We start from the raw sequence: 17,596 nt of genomic DNA, 5'->3' as shown, positions 1-17,596 counted from the left end.
CGGATATCAAAATTCGGATTCGGACCGGGTCAATCAGGTCGCCCATTTTCTCCTCAAAATTGCTACTGAATCCCCTTCAACCTTGTCGAAATCCGAGGGAAACCGGATATCTCCCCACCTGGACTGGGGATTTTAGCCTCCAAACTTGTCGCGAACTTCAGATTCGGAGGCGCGAAAAAAGCAAACCGCCAACAATATTTGACTTATGAGAAGCATTCCTATCCCCACGCTGAACATTGAATATCACGCACTCGACTTCTCTCCAGGCTCAACGCATAATTGGAAGCATCCACTTCCACAACATCTACCATGTCTTTCGATCTCAAGGGCCTCATTCCCGGGCCTATCACCCTTTTCACCAAGGATGGTAGGGTTGACTTCAACGCCATCCAGCGCCTTGGATCCTGGCTCGGCAGCATCAACGGCGTCAAGGGCCTAGTCGTCCTCGGCCACGCCGGCGAGGGAACCTTCCTCACCCAAGACGAGCAGGTCCAAGTCATAGAGGCCTTTGTCAAGTCCGTCGACAACCGCATTCCCATCATCGCCGGCATCAACCGGCGAGGGCACCGAAGTCGCCGCCTACGAGGCGAAGCGCGCAAAGGAGGCCGGTGCTCAAGCTGGTCTTCTCTACCCATCTCACGGCTGGCTTCGCTTCGGTTACCAACCTGGTGCTCCCCAGGACCGTTACAAGACTGTTTATGAGGTCTCCAAGCTCCCCCTTATTCTCTTACAATATCCCGACAGCACGAAGGCCAACTAAAGCCTGCAAACCCTTCTCGATATTGCCGCACTCCTCGGCGTTACTGCCACGAAGAACGGCGTTCGAAATGTGAGACGTTGGGATACGGAGATCCCTCTGTTCCGCAAGGAGCGTCCCAACGTCCCCATACTAACCTGCCATGACGAATACCTCCAGCACAAGGCATTCGAAGTCGACGGCATGCGCGTCGGATACGGCAACATTGCGCCCGAGGAGCTCCTCCAGCTCATCGAAGCCGGCAAGGGCAGAGACTACAAGCGCGCTCGCCAAATCCACGACCAGTTGTTGCCCCTGACCAAGGCTGTCTACTACCAGGGCGGCTCACATATGGAGGGTACCGTCCCCTTGAAGCACGTCCTTGTCGGCTGCGGAGATCTCGACCACGCTACTGTAAGATCGCCGTTGGTGCCTCCAAGGAGTGAGTGCAGCTGAGGAGGAGATTTATGCCGCTGTCGCTGCTCTTCGAAACTGCCGAAGGTGGCGTGAATTTGGTCGCTTGGTGTTTGAATATGGAGTGAATGCTTGAAATGGTGAGGCGTGTGCATTTCGTTGACTATTCTAGTGACAAGAAACCGTTTTGCCCAAATTTCTAAGATTTCTACAGCACGTGGGTTTCCATAGTCAAAGAAAGCACTTGATCCTGTCTGCGCTGGTCTCTTAAGCTTCGGTGTGGAAGTCGTTTCTACCAGCTTACTACCCAGTCTAGGCTTGTTCGCATCGAGGACGAAGAAGCATTCATGTTGCGCTCAAAAGGTCTTGATTATCGCTTTCATGTCTTGGTCATTTCTACAGGTCGCGCTTTGAGTAAGACACTCTTCATACACTTGCTTCTTACAAGTCCCACGTCCATTACAAGTGAATACGCCATCCAGCGATCCCAGTCCTTGTCTGCGATGCTAGAAGAAATTCCCAGACCCTGTCCGCGATTGCTGTCTGACTTTAGGCGTCGACGACATTTCTGCCGGCCTGCGACTCGGATCCAGCTCCATGGGAACGGCACTGTCGTTCAGCTCGAAGCCATAAAAGGGGCTTTTGATATCCTCCGGCTTGCTTGCTCATCCAGTTGAATAAGTTGCTGTTGCTGCTGCCTTTGTCGCCTGCGCATCAGCATCCAGACCACTGCCGTCATCAGACCGACGCCGGCGGCGCCAACAGCGATTCCGATCCCGATTCCTGCACCCCGGACTGACAGTGCGTGCTTTTGATTGATGCTTGCTGACGCCGTAACGACTGAGTAGATGGTCATTGTTGCCGTCACTTTTTGGCCGGCACTCAGTGTGCTCGTTGCTGTCTGCAGACCGCAGGCTGTTCCGATGGCGCTAGGGACCCATGTCACAGCAGGCGTCGCCTTCTGGTTCGTGACTTCGAGAGCGCCGCTGTCAACGTAATCGCTCACGTCTGCGGAGTTGACGTATTGAAAGTGACACGGGCTAGTCCAGCTGGTTTTGATGGTGAAGACGTGATGGCCATCACCAGAAAGGCCGTCGATTCCTTCCACTGAAGGTTTACGCTTGCGGTAAGCCGTTGAACACTTTGACCTCGGATCTCTGGCTGCAGGGGTACAAACTTACGCAGAATCTGATTGCACCAATGGTTCAAGCTTGCTTGTGCAGTGTTCGATTTCCATGTCACATTGACCGTGTCACCATTGTGGACAGTGGGGATTGAAGCAGCGAGAAGAGGAAAAGAGAAGTAGTTGGAGTTCTCCGAGGCCACATGGCAGGCAAAGAGAGAGATAAGGACGAGTAGAATGGAAGGACCCACGAGAGGGCGAACACGTGAGCGATATGAGCCCATGATGAACGAAACAACAGAAAACCAACGGACCAACTTGATGACCTGGTACACAGAGATGTGAGTGTTCCTCAAGGACTCCATGTTGTATTTGATGCACATCTAAGCGCTCTGAACGCTTCTGCGCCGCAAACGCGAATGGAGGGAGGGCATCAAGCGAGCTTTTGCGCGAGCATGCGAAGGAATAAAGCCCATGTTCAGCCGAACAGCTTACTGGTGCGTTAGCCGCCAAATGGCATTCTGAGCGTGATTGAAAGGAGGAACTTTTGCCCCAGAATTGACGGTAAAGTCGGGTGAAAGTTGTCGCGACAAGCCATGATAAGTGCATTTTGAGGCCTGGGGCATGTAGCTTTAGGTATGGGTGACGGAGAGGCTCTGATCGACCTGACTGTGGTATGAGGTCTTGGAAGCAGAGTAAATGGCCGAGGATAGACGGAGGTCCCGTCAGTTGTTCTGCCAGTCGTGCAGTCTGATCGGACCACGGGGCCGGAGATCAAGCGCCAAAATGAGGTCGGCCTTATCTCACAAGTCAGACCCTCTTTGTTCCGGTTTGCGCTATCTAAATTAGGACTAGTAAGTGGCGCTCAGATCCCTAAAGACCCTAAGGACTAATCATGTTACACGTAGCGTAAACCTTAAAGAGGGTCTAAGAGTAACTTAGCCTATTTTATATAAGAGATGTCTTTAACGCTATAATAACTTTATTTAAAGCTATATATTACGTACCTAATAACATTAGATCGCCTTAAGACTACCTATAATTAAAAGCCCTATTTTATTACTATATAGGAATGTATCTAAGTACTCCTATCTCTTAACGTTATTATTAAGATGCTAATAGTACTCCGCCTCTATTAAGCCCCCTTACTAAAATTAAGACTAGCCCCCTTAAACGCATAGAGTAGTACCTTAAGATGCTAGGAGAATCATATATAAACTAGATAATAAACCCTAATCATAATGATACGGATAACGACTCTAATAGTAAAGAGGAGGGTAATAATAGTTCTAATAAGGAGTTTAATAAGGATAACGTAGAGGATATTTTAGAGGATAGATTATAAGATAGACTAGAATTAAGTCTAGTAGATAAAGACGTATAGGACTATAATAAAGCCTATAATAGGGATAATATCTAGTTAAATAAAAATATTAGGAGGAAGGATAAGCTTCTTAAAGTAGTAGAAGTAATAAAGTATTACTACCTTAGTTTTAAGTAGTTACTTACGGCTTAGGTATCTAATAATATTAAAGTAGGCTATAGGCGTTACGCCTTACTATTATAGTAATAGAGTATATTACGTACCGCCTTAAATTATCTAGTATTCTAAGACTATACTCTAGACTCCTTTAAGTATAAGCTTAATTACCTTATCCGTAGCCGCAGCCTATATTTTAATAAGATTAACCTTAACATAGAGTATAGAGAAATTATATCTCTTAACTTAGCTAGTACTTATACTATAATCTAGAGTAAGGCACCTACTTAGTATAATATACTTTTAAGAGTTCTTTAGAACTACTAGAGCTATTAGGAGAGTTACATGAAGGTAAGAGTATCCTAGAGTATGGCGGAGCGTAGTGAATAGAAAAGACGTAAGTAGATATTTATAATTATAAGTATAGTGTGCTATAGACGGTATAGATAGAGGTTAAACTTCCTCTTAATAGCGCTTAGTATATATCTTCTTAGGTCTAGAATAAAGTAGTAAGTTATCTTAGTCCTTTACGGCCTTAGTATTAGTCCATTATATTATATATTAAAAAGGGCCTTAGATTAGGTTACTCTATATAGTAAGGTAATAATATCTATAGACCCTATAGACTATAGAAACCCTATAGACCCTATATACCCTATATACCCTATAAACCCTATACACCCTATAAACCCTATAAACCCTAAGAGCTAACTAAAAATTAGGATAAAATGACTTCCTACTAATAATTTAAGTAGGACTACCTAAAGTAGCTTATAAAATCCCTTTAGATTATCATTATATATGATAATTTTAACTACTAAGACTTAAAGCGCAATAAGGTTCTTAGTAATATGATAAAAATGCGCTTAAAGATAATAGCCGCCATTATTAATTATCTATACATACTAGATGATAGATTACGCTAGGATATACATAATCTATCTATCCCCCTTAACCTTAAAGATATTCTTAAATCCCCTACTATATTTAGTAGAGAGGAAAACGGACTAGGCCTTATATTAACTAGGTTCCTAATTATTAATATAGTATAAAGGATCTATAGGTTAGGTATTAAGAAGGTATATAGGAATGACATAGATAGCATCCTCCTAACCGTACTAGAGGTTAAGCGCCTATAGCCCTATAAGATAGACTTTATATAGCTTAGAATGATTAACTATAATAAAGGGTTAATTACTAGGACCTATAGGGTATATAAGAATATCTTCCTACGGTAGCTAGGACTTAAGAACTCCCTAGGTAAACTAAACGACTTTACTAAGCGACTATACCTTACATACGGTGATTAGCTTACCGCGTAACATATTTAAACTATTAAAGGTAAGTAGGAGGCCGTAATATAGGCGTATAATAAGCGTAGATAGCTACTTAGTATATTATCTTAGTTCTATATATAGATGAATCTTATTAACACTATTATTCGCATATATTAGGGGCTAGAGGGTGAATAGGGGGTAGAGAATATATATACCCTCTAGAGTAATATCCTTACCTATAACTATAGTTAAACTAATAGAAGTAACGCTAAATACTACTAAATATAGCCCCTATTTACGTAAAGCTTTACATCCTATATAGTTACTCTCTTATATACCGCTATATAGCGTAAAGAGTATCTTCTTAAAGGGAAGAAATTCTAGATACTAGAGTTTATATCTAGTATTATTAGCATTATGACACCTAATTAACTCCTTAAGCTTATTAAAGATATATAGCTTACTACCTTTATAGAGTAAGCATAGAGTAGTACTAATAACTAAGGATGTCCTATCTAGGATATTAGATTCCGCACTATGTATTAACTACTATAAGAGATTAAGATTTTCCTTAGTATATACTATACTATTAAGTACGGTAATATTAGCCTCCTATAATATCTTATTAACCCTTAAATTATCCTATTCTTTAGTTCCGGGCAGCATAGATACGGGAAAGAGATATTATACTTCTACTAGAATCTATTAAATGTTAATACCCCTAAGCTCTAAGATGTAATCCTCTTATCTAGGCTCATTAACTAGCTTAGAAGAGCTAATACCTTTAAGCTAATTAACCTTATATTAGAACACCTTAACGCTAATATGAAGCTTAAGATAAGGAACTTTAAAAATTCTACCCATAACGAGGAGGAGACACTTAATCGAATCTATCTATTAAATATATAGGTCTAATTACTACACTTATAGCTTAAAGGAGCTTTTAGTAAAGAGATATCCGGTTACTATATAAGGAAATTAGCGCTCTATAATATATTTAATCTCGTAAAATCTCTCTACTCTTTCTATCTCATTTAGTAAAGGAGCTACCTAGACCTAGTTAGTAAGAAACCCTTTAATTCTAAGGATATTCGGATAGCCGGCTTAATATATCTTAACTAATAAGTTAAGTAATTTAATAAGCTCTATATAAGATAAGGTGAGTGTTATGCTTAAATTATATATCCTATACTACTATAATAGGGTGTAGATATAGGAGGATTTAAAGAGTTTATTAATAATAGTAATATATACCTAGATGAGATTAAGATTAAGGGATTTATTAATAATAGTAATAAATAGCTTAATGCGATTAATGATCTAGTAATTAACTTACTTACTATACTAAATAAGGAATAGGAATAGTAGAAAGCTAGGGTCCCTATAAACCCTTACGACCCTATAAATCCTAAAGACCCTATTAACCCTACTAACTAATCTTATAAAGGCTATGTTATAATATGCCCGTAGATAGGTAGACTAAAGCGCTAGAGACTCTATCCTACTTTATCTAGTACTAATAAATTAACCTTAATTAACGATCTAGCACTCTAGCGTATTTAAAACTCGTCTCTTATCCTATTTCTTAACTTTACTTATCTCTTCGTCTTCTAATACTATAACTAACCCTACTCCTATCCCCTTTCTAGTAAATACTATAAAACTATATAAGATGCCGCTTATCCTAGATTAAGACTTTATTCCTTAATTTATTATCGAACTCTAAAATAGGCCGGCTAAGGTTTTTCCCTAGTTCTATTAGGTCGTCTATGCCGTTAGTATTCTAATACGAGGCCTTAGTTAGAGCATTTATAACGTCTAAGCCATCTATATCGTAATTAAGCGCGCTAGTAGAACTCTAGATCATGCGCTATTCACGATTAAATACTCTTCTCTTCTAATAGGTTAGATGTTACGTTCTATCCGCGAGCTTTAAATGCGCGTAGTTACTATAGCTAGCTAATAGCACCCCCTTATCCTCTAATTATTTAACTAAACAGCCTATTTTTATTTCTACGCCTTATATCTCGTAATTAAGGCTATCCTATATTAGACCTATTAGTAATGCCTAGGGATACTACCCTATACTATTATTAAGGACCTAGAAAACCTAGGTTACCTTTTTAGTAGGGATTATATAAACTATAGGATAGCTAGTAGGGCGTATATATAGCTAGATAATAGGCTAGGGGCTCCCTAGGATAATAGTAACGGAAGTAACTCCTATTAGATAGGATCTAGGCTACCGATTAGTAATTATATAGAGAACCGAGTTAGGGTAATTATTATTAGTAGTAGTATCGTTAAGGAGGAGGATAACGATAATAATAACGATAATAACGATAATAACGATAACGATAATAACGATAATAACGATAATGACGGCGATAACGGCGACGGTAAGAATAAAAATAATAATAATAGTAAGAATAAGGAGTTTCGGACTCCTATCCCTATTACTAGGCCGGTGTAGGTAGTAGGCTTAGTCTCTTTTCCTATATTATTTAGAGTAGCGTTTAGGGGATGAAGCACGATAAGAGTATCATAGAAGATTAATTATTTAAATGATATAAGTAGATTAACTACCTAAGGTATCTACTAGATAAGATAATATAGGAGTAATAACTCTACTTATATAGTAGTATTATTAAAGAGATAAGGGAAAAAGGGATCGCTTAGGAGGGTAGGGTAGATATCCGTTTTAAGGATAGTAGGTTAAGAGGTTTATCTAATAGGATTATAAAGCGAATATCTAGTCTAATAATAATATAGCTAAGATAGCCGATAAGCACCTTATAATTCTTAGAGTAAGACTTAATACCATCTCTTAGGCCTTATAAGATGTAAGCGGCCGTAATATACCTATCCTAGATAGCCTAGGCAACCTAATTAACTCTTTTAACCCTAGGATCTAGTTAGGGCTTATAGGATCTATTATATAAATAGTATAAATAGTACTAGTTATATATAACGCGATCTCCTCCCTTTTTACTATTTAACTAGCTATAAAGCTAACCTCTTAATTAACTTAGGCGATCCTATCATCTTAATTAACCCTATTAACCCTAAGATTTAATTAGGGCACTTAGGATCTAATATACTAGCTATATATAACGAAACCCCCCCTTCTATTTACTATTTAATTAGTTATAGAGCTATTCTCTTTAGTAACTTAGGCTACCCTATAAACTTAACTAACCCTAGGAACCCTATTAACCCTATTAACCCTAGGAGCTAAATAGAACCTATAGGATTTAATACGTAAGCGGTATAAATAACGCTAGCTACTATAAACGGCTTATATAGCGTGAGCTATATTATAAGATAGGACTTAGATTATAGCTACTAGAAATATAATTATAATAGGACGTATAGTACTTTATAGTATAAAAAAAACCGGAGAGGAGAGAGAAAAAAAACTATAGGCGTCCTAACCTAGCACCTAAACTAAATAATACTAAACCTAAATACTAAATAACTAGACTAACACCCTAACTAACTAGCTATACCGTAATACTAGACCCTCCTACTCCTAGTAGTAGACTACTAGGGGGCCCCTTAGGCTTAAGGGGACGATAACTAGAATATAGGGACGGGGGCTACTTCCGCTTATATAGTACCGACTCCTTCTTCTAGTAGACTAGAGGATACTTCCGGATTTTATTACGGTAGTGCGCGTAAGCTTTACTAGTCTTACTAATCTTATTAATAGCCTCCTACTAGTAAACCTAACATTTATAGCTAGCGTCTTAGTAGGGCTAGCACCGGGTATTACTAAGTCTCTCTATACCCGCCTAAGTCTCTATAATATAGGAGATATAGCTAACCTAGTACTAATAGTTAGTAACTATCCTATTACCTTACGCCTCCTATTACTTAGACTTAGGGGTCTCTAAGGTAGCTAAGCTAGCTAACTACTATATATTATAGTCCTAGGTAGTATAGAGCCCCGTAACCTAACTAGGCTAAAAGAAGTTAAAGGGGTAGTAGGCTTAGCTATAGGTAATTTACTAGTAGGTAAGCTCTACTAACTACTCCCTAATATTATCCCTAGCCGTTAGGCTAGTAGGAGCCGGAGTATTATTATTCCTATAGTATGTTAGTCTTTCTATACCTATATCCTAGATAGTTTATACTTACTTAGTAGCTATAGCTACTAGTAAGGCCCTAAGGGTAAGAGGTAGAAGTAATACTAACGGGGTTCTATACTATACCTATTAGCATTACTATTAAATAATACTATAGTATATAGACCTATAGTAATAGGGTTAGTAGTAGTAGTAAGTAAGGGCTAGGAGGGGGAAGGAGTAGGGGTAGGAAGGAGTAGAGTAAGCATAGTAGTAGGAGGGGTAGTAGGGAGCTACTATCTAAGGTTAGTTTTTAAGGTATTTAAGTCCCTAGAGTTAGACTAATTACTTACATAGAGGGTAATAACGGTAGCGTAGGTAGTAAGGGTAAGTATAAGTATAGGGGGGGCAGTAGGGAGCTACTATCTAAGGTTAGTCTTTAAGGTATTTAAGTCCCTAGAGTTAGACTAATTACTTATATAGAGGGTGATAATGGTGGTATAGGTAGTAAGGGTAAGCGTAAGTATAGGGGGGGTAGTAGGGAGCTACTATCTAAGGTTAGTCTTTAAGGTGTTTAAGTCCCTAGAGTTAGACTAATTACTTATATAGAGGGTGATAGCGGCATAGGCGGTAAGGGTAAGCATAGGGGGGGTAGTAGAGAGCTACTATATAAGGTTAGTCTTAAGGTGTTTAAGTTCCTAGAGTTAGACTAATTACTTATATAGATAACGGTAGTAATAGTAAACTACTAAACTATAGTAGTAGCGGCGATAACGGCTACTACTATTACTACTACTACTTACTAGGTAGTATAGGTAGGCTACTTATACTAGAGGTTAGTCTATATATAAGGTAGTAGAGTTTAGTTTAGCTTACGGTAAGTAGGCGGGTAATAATGTAAGTAAGGCTACGTTTTACTACTACTACTACTACTATAGTAGTAGTAGCCTATTATGATATAGTTTAGTAAGTTAAACTAAATCTCTAAATAGTCTATACGTACGTAATAACGGGTAGGTATACACGGCTAGACCTAAGCTAACCTTAGTTAAAGCGGCTAATAAGATGAGGAATATCCTCCTTACTAACCTAACTAAAGTTAGTAGAGGTAGTAGGCCGGGGCTATATACTACTATAACGGAATAAGAGTACTCTATCATATTAGGCTAAAGCCTATAGGAGAGGGGGGAGGGTAAGGTAGGTAAGACGCGCATAGTATAAGGGGTAAGTAGAGCGGTAAGCGGGCATGTTATTATTATTATTATTATTATTAGTAGTAGTAGTAGTAGTAGTAGTAGAGGAGGATAAGGAAAGGTAATAGTTATAGAGGAGAGGTAGATAAGAGGTTATAGATAATAATATAATACTAGAGTACCTAGCCGTATACCTGCCCTCTAGTATGCCTGCCCTCTAGTACGCCTACCCGTAGAGCTTAAGCTAATAATAAAGCATATAGACTCCCTTTAACTATATTTAAACTAATTAGCTACTAGGGTTCTTTAGGTTAAGTAGGCGCTTTAATTTACCCTCTAGGTTTATAGGCGTTCGGTAATAAAGTATATAGACCTTTAGCTATACTTAACTAATTAGCTAGTAGGGTTCTTTAAGTTAGGTAAGCGCTTTAATTAGCCCTTAGGGGTTATAGGCTTCTACGATCTTAGACCTTTACTAAACTATCCGCTAATAATACTAAATCTTACGCCGGACCTACTTAGGCTATTCTACTTAGTAGTATCTACTACATCTTACCCTCTCTATTAGAGTGCGCGAACGCCTAGATACCCTTAATTTTAGTAAGAATCCTACTACTAGCCGTAAGGACTATAGCTCTAAATTTAGTAGTTCCTATTCTAATAATAGACGCCGCCTCCGCGGTATATAAGTTATAGGAGTACCGGGTCTTAAACTATTTAGTAGATAACCCTATAGCCTTAGTATACTTAGTATATAGGGCTCCTAACTACCCCCTCTTAGCCTCCGCTTTAGTATTCCTCTTAATCCTACTAGCCTACTACCTTATTATTTCCGGCCTGCTTTCTCTAATAGTATAGGAGAGTTAATAACCTAGGTATCTTAGATATCTCCTAATTGCGTCTCTAGTACTTATTATGAATTAGTAACCTTAACCTATCCTATAACCTCTAATTATATCTCTAGTATATACTATAATTTAGAGATATTAGAAAGTAAGGCCCCCTCTCCTATTTATAAATCTAGTACTAGGACTTACTACTACTACTACTACTACTATTATTAGTCCTCTCTTACTTAAATAAGGAGCTATAGAGAACTAGGCGGCGTTCTATACATCTATATAAGGTTTTACTTAGTGATAACGCGAGAGAGTTAGTTATTATAGGCGCGAATACATACCTAATACATCTTATACTCTAATAGATTCCCTATCTTATAGGTTCCTTTACTCCCTAGGGTTAATTAAGTCCCTAGGGTTAATTAAGTCTCTAGGGTTAATTAAGTCCCTAGGGTTAATTAAGTCTCTTAAGCTGCCTACTTAGCCTACTTCTTCTCCTTACTCTTTCTCTTCTTCTCTTATCTAGCCTTTTCTACCTACTCTTCTACATGTTAGATAACCGGTCCTTTAAGGTACTTAAGTAGTTACTAACCTATTATCTCTAGATGCTTCTACTCCTTTAATAATAGGACCTCCTTACATAAAGCATCTAGTATTAATGATTCCTAGAACTCTATACTCTTACGCCTACTAAAAAAATGCGCTATTTACTAGTACTAGGCGTCCCTTATAATTAGCGCTAGTATTAACCGGAATTACCTTACACGCCTACTATACTTCTCTTCTACGACCTCTAATAACTACTTATTAATAGACTCTAAGGTAAACCCTAGCCTATACCCTACTTTTAGATACCTTAGCTTCTTTAGCCGTAGTAGGGCTAGTATAAAGATTAGGAATAGTACTAGATTATAGTAACTATAGTAGCGTTTAACCGGTATAGGAGGTAGTCTAGTACCGCGTAGTAATTTATTCTCTCTAAGATACTCTAGGAATACTCTCTAGTAGTATCTATTAATTATATCTTTCTAAACCTTATCTAGTTCCCTCTAGTTCGCTATATCCCGTTTAGTCCATAATAGGACTCTAGATAAGTTAGTCCTAACTAGAGTACTAGATGTAGTAGCTAACTACTAGGATGAGTTATCTATAGTGTTACTAGTAGGATTACTTAACTATGTAACTTATCTTAACTCTCTCCGCGCCTACTAGGTCATGTTCCTAGTCCCTTTTAGATATCCTAGTAATAGGACTAGAGCCTTTTTTAGAGACCTTATATCCTCTTTTAGCTAATCCCGGCCCTAGTTATTAAAGGCCTAGTATAGAAGAAGCATGATGCCTTAGCTTATTCATCTAAAGCTACGTCTACTATAACTAAGTTACTACTAGACATCTCTAAGAGATTATTTAGGTAGGAAGTCCTATATAATAACACGCTCTACGTCTAGGATGTTAATACCTATTCTAAGAGAGGTTATTACTACTATGATGCATATAGCTAAGTCCGGCTTATAGAACTCCTTATATTAATCATCCTTATTAAATTCCGTAACCCGTGATGTAAACTCACTAATAACGTTTATTACGCATCTACCTTTCCTATTATAACCCTAACTATATCGTTTATTAGTAGCATAGTCCTTTATCTTAGTAATAAGGATAGATTAAAGGTAAGTTACTACATTCTAGACCATCCTAATACTATTAATAAAAATAATCATCTTTAGTATCTACTTAGGGGTACTTATCCGCGTAGAGGCGCTAATACTTATGTCTAGTATAAAGTAGAGCCCCTTAAATGATCCTTTCTAGCCTCTTAGGATTAGATACACGTAGATAGAGATGTTAGGGTAATTAATTAACGTGTAAATTACCTACGTCTAGCCTAGCTATAGCCCTTTATTTAGAAACCTAGTATCTCTTTTAATAGCCTACTTATTCTTATTATCTATTATGGCTAAATAAGTAAACTAGATAGTCTCTAGGCTAAGGAAACTATATAGCTCCTTTAAAGTAGTAAAGTGTAGCCGGAAACCTACCCACTACTTAATAAGATGATACTTATTAATGGTAAGCATGCTAATCTTAGTCTTAATAGACCGTAACGCCGTATAGACCTCCTCTTCTACCGCCTACTTAGGCCTAAAGAGGATATAAGTATATTTCCCTACTTAGACCTCTACTAAGAGTCTTAGGTTCTCTACTTTACTCTCTAAATTAATGAGATAGGGCCTATATCTACTTAATCTTCTAATATTAGCCCGCTATTTATTACCTAGTTTACTAAGCGGGATAATCTAAATAGTTACCTAGCTAGTTAAGATAGTATACGCATATAAGATAAGGCTTTTCCTAAATCTAGTCCGAGTAATTAGAATTATATAACCTTTCCTAAAGATTAACCTCTATAAGGTATGAATCTACTCCTAATATAGCTAGAGGTTTACCCTAGGCTTCATCTTATTAAGGATTCTTATAAGATAGAGTTATAACGTTACTTCTTAGAACTCTATATTATCTAAGTAACGCGCTAGGCTAATAACATCTTTTAGGGCCTATAGCCTCATTCGTAGAATCTAACTAAAATAACATATAAGGTTACGCTCTACTTTAGATATAGCATTAAACTAGGGCTCTAGAATAGTTATTTAGGTTAAAAGATCATCCCCTAACTATAACGCCTTATTACTAATACTAGATCTAAAACTTAATATATTCTTTCTATACTAGACCGCTCTTATAAGTAAGGCTTAGTAAGACTATCTCGGTAGATAGCTATTAAGCTAAACTTATAAAGAAGTCTAGGGAAAGCCTACTTATTTATATAAGTAAGGCATTTTTTAGGGTAAGGACTAGTATCCTAAGCCCTATCCTTAGGCTCTTAGCCTATCGAATTTTTCCTAGGACCGTCGGGCCTATATCTACCTAGGATTTTATTCTAGAACCTTCTAGTAGTCTAGAATAACCTTATTTACTACCTATTCTTTACCTTTCTCCGCCTTTCTCTAGATTTCCTCACATTTCTATCAACTACGTTGATATAAGGTGTGGCTGCGCGGCCTCTATACCATATTAGGCCTAAGCGTTACCCGTTTACACTAGTTCCCGCTAGTGTCTTGGCACGAGGAACACTAAAACTTCACGACACTTCGAAACGTTTTCGACCCGCATTGACCCGAATACTTTGCTTAGTAAGCAAAGTAGTATACCGTTTTGAAGAGAAAAACTTGGCGGACAAGGATCTGAAATCAGATTTCTTATATCTCTACTCCCGGCTAAGTTATTAGAGAAAACATCGATACTCTAATAATCTCCCTACTTTCTATTAGGTGCATCAGGCCCATTAGCACCTAATAAACTTCGAGACTTCATACACTTATAGTTTCCGCTTAAAACTATAAGTACATAGAGTTTTATACTCTAAAGACCTCTATAAGGTATAAAATCTTTAATATACCTTAAGAAAGGAACATCTTCTACTAGGAAATATAGGAAAAGAATTCCCTAGCATTCCTAAACTTAAAGGCCCTAAGAACTAGGAGTCTTAGCGATCTACTATAAATGATATAGTGATTATAGAAGGGCTAAAAGCCTATCTAGACTCTAAATCTTAACCTAAAGTAGAAGATCCTACCTAGGAGGTTAATAATGCTAGAATAAGGACTTTCATTAGGACCTCTATAGATCCTAAACTTTATTCTAGCATTGCCCATTATAGAACTGTAAGTTCTATGGGAGAAGCCCTTAGAAAAAGATGCGAATCTAAGGGACTTTTATGGGAAGTCTCACACTTTATAAGGCTACTAAGCCTTAAAGATACGGGAGATATTAATACCTAGGTGGCTAATCTATTAGATGAGATAACCCTATTATCTCAGACTAAGATGGCCTTAACGGAGAGGCAGAAACTAGGTGTATTCTTTAGTAATATACCTAGTAGCTATTCTTCATAGAGCGCCGTAGCCCAGCTAGGGCTAAAAGAAGAGACTACTCTAGACCACCTTATAGAGCGTCTAGTAGAAGAGTCTCGGCGCTGAGAACTAGAAGAAGAAAGTAATACTGCCCTTATTACTACAACTAGTAATAAAGGGAAATCTTCTTCTAAAAAGAACGCCTCTACTTATAATAATAAGAGTACTAAGAAGTGCTCTTATTATAAAAAGAATGGCCATCTAGAAAAGGACTGCTATAAAAGAGCTAGGAATTTAAAGGGTAAAGAAAATAATAGTAGTCCTACGGATTTAGAGGATACCCTACACATTACGGGTTATACCTCTTATTTTACCGCGGGTCCCGGCCTAAATGACTAGATTCTAGACACCGGCGCTACAGCCCATATGTCTAGACATAAAGATCTCTTTACTTCTTTAAAAGAAGTAAATTTACCTATAAAACTAGGTAAAGGAGAGATCTATACTAAAGGAATAGGTACTATACCTATTACCTTTAAGTACGCTAATAGAAGGATAAATCTAACCCTTCTAGACGCTCTCTATATCCCCGATTTATCTATAAATCTTATCTCTATATCTAGGCTATATACACATAGTATATATCTAGATATAAAGAACTTAAGACTTATAGATAAAAGAGAGCAGATATATGCCGAAGTTTTACTTTAGAATAACCTATTTATACTACCTAAGGTAGAATCTACTATAAATCACTCATATATAGCAGATTTAAACCTATAGCATAATAGGTTAGGGCATATAAACTTAGAAGCTCTTAGGGCACTACTACCTATTAAGGGTAGTAAAATAGACTGTTCTATATGCCCTTTAGCTAAATCTAAGCGTACTATATCTACTATACTAGTAGCGGTCTCTAAACCTTATGAGAAGATAGGTCTAGATGTCGTAGGACCTATTACTCCTAAGGGAATAGGGGGATACACCTACTATATAGCCTTTATAGACTATTATAGTAGGTTTACATGGGTATTCCCCCTATTTACTAAAGGAGAAGCCTATAATAAGATAGTTTACTATCTTAAACTTATAGAGCCGCATGGTAAAGTCTAGTCTTTAAGGCTAGATAATGGCCTAGAATATAGGGGAACTCAGCTAGATTTACTAGCTAAAAATAAAGGAATAACTCTAGAAAAGAGTTCTCCTTATAGCCTAGAGCAAAACGGGCTTATAGAGAGGATACATGGGTTAATAGATACTATTACCCGTTGCCTTCTCTTAAATTCTAAGGTCCCCCTTACCTTCTAGCTAGAGGCTATTAAAACCGCCACTTATATTCTAAACCGGACCCCTAAGAAGTCCCTAGAGGGTATTTCGCCTCTAGCCCGGCTAAATATAGCTAAGGGCAGGTCTCCTACTATAAATCTCTCTTATATAAAGACTTTCGGAAGTAAAGTCTTTATAAACATCCCTAGAGAAAAGCGTACTATATCCTCTAAGTATTCTCCACGCTCTAGGCCTAGTATATTATTAGGCTTTAAGGGGGAGCATGTTTATAGATGCTAGGACATAGAAAAACAAGCTATTATACGTACTAGGGATGTTACCTTTAAAGAGGATGAATTTCCTTCTCCCTATACTAAAAGTATAGAAGATAAGGAAGATATAGACTATACTAAGCCTATATTTCCTTCTTCTATAACTAGCCCTCCTAATAGACTAAGATCTAGGTCTATAACTACTATAGATACTAGTAGGGAGGAGCCTAGGAGAAGTAAGCGCCTTAGAGAAAAATCCTCTAAGGAATCGACTACTATAGAGGCTACTATTAATAGCCCTATAGAAGAAGTACCTCATCCTCTTAGAGAGACCTTTAAAGAGGTTAGAATCCCTAGTAGTAGCAGCTATGTTACTATAGAAGGCCTAAGTAATATAGAGAAAGATATCTCTTATTACTTACTCTATAGTAATAGGGAACCTACTACTACTAAAGAAGATGCCTATAGACGCCTTAACTAAGGTACTTATAAAGGCTCTCTTTACTAAATTCCTCTCTATTACCCTGCGTAATAAGTTAGGGGGAGTGTTAGAGGCCTAAGAATAAGTCTAGACTGTTCTAGACTCTTCTAGACCTCTTCTATTACTAAGAACTTATTCCTACGGGTTCTTTTAGATTCTAGCCCTTATTCTAGATTGTCTTATTACTAAGGCCTAGAATCTTCTAGTCTAGATTAATTAGAAATCGTCTTCTATTAATAGAAGAACCTATTACTAATTACCTAGAGATAGAACTCTCTAGAATCTATAGGTTCTTCTATATAAACACCCTTAGGTAGCCTACTAGTTATTCCTTTAAGGAAGTTCTCTTATAGTAAAGAATCTACTACATTCTCTACTATAAACCATCTACCATACGGTATATAATAAAGATATTACTTATCTTTATAGAATACTACTAACATAACTACTACTATATTAGCTATTAAGAGCGGCCGTCTATTTTAGTAGTTTAGGTTATAGTTCCTTCTACCTATATACTTATACCTAAGATCGCTT

At 37.7% G+C, this 17,596-nt stretch overlaps 2 protein-coding genes across 2 annotated transcripts; one reads left to right on the top strand and one right to left on the bottom strand.

Moving 5' to 3' along the window:
- The first annotated feature begins 24 nt into the window (after positions 1 to 24).
- IWZ02DRAFT_473573 (uncharacterized protein) lies at positions 25 to 1,457 on the top strand. Its single transcript, XM_066768988.1, has 4 exons — positions 25 to 519; positions 563 to 703; positions 815 to 1,178; positions 1,238 to 1,457. Exons 1-4 carry the CDS (start codon positions 310 to 312, stop codon positions 1,276 to 1,278), a joined length of 756 nt encoding a protein of 251 aa, XP_066626507.1. The 5' UTR covers positions 25 to 309; the 3' UTR covers positions 1,279 to 1,457.
- IWZ02DRAFT_443110 (uncharacterized protein) lies at positions 1,458 to 3,075 on the bottom strand. Its single transcript, XM_066767002.1, has 2 exons — positions 2,332 to 3,075; positions 1,458 to 2,257 (listed from the first exon to the last, which is right to left on the bottom strand). The coding sequence occupies exons 1-2, from the start codon at positions 2,654 to 2,656 to the stop codon at positions 1,767 to 1,769; spliced, it is 816 nt and encodes a 271-aa protein (XP_066626506.1). The 5' UTR covers positions 2,657 to 3,075; the 3' UTR covers positions 1,458 to 1,766.
- Between the last annotated feature and the right edge of the window lie 14,521 nt (positions 3,076 to 17,596).

The sequence above is a fragment of the Phyllosticta citriasiana genome, assembly GCF_038021145.1.
Source record: "Phyllosticta citriasiana strain CBS 120426 chromosome Unknown IWZ02scaffold_2, whole genome shotgun sequence".
Taxonomy (NCBI): domain Eukaryota; kingdom Fungi; phylum Ascomycota; class Dothideomycetes; order Botryosphaeriales; family Phyllostictaceae; genus Phyllosticta; species Phyllosticta citriasiana.
The sequence above is the reverse complement of the archived record's forward strand: the minus strand, read 5'-3'. Positions and strand labels throughout refer to the sequence as shown.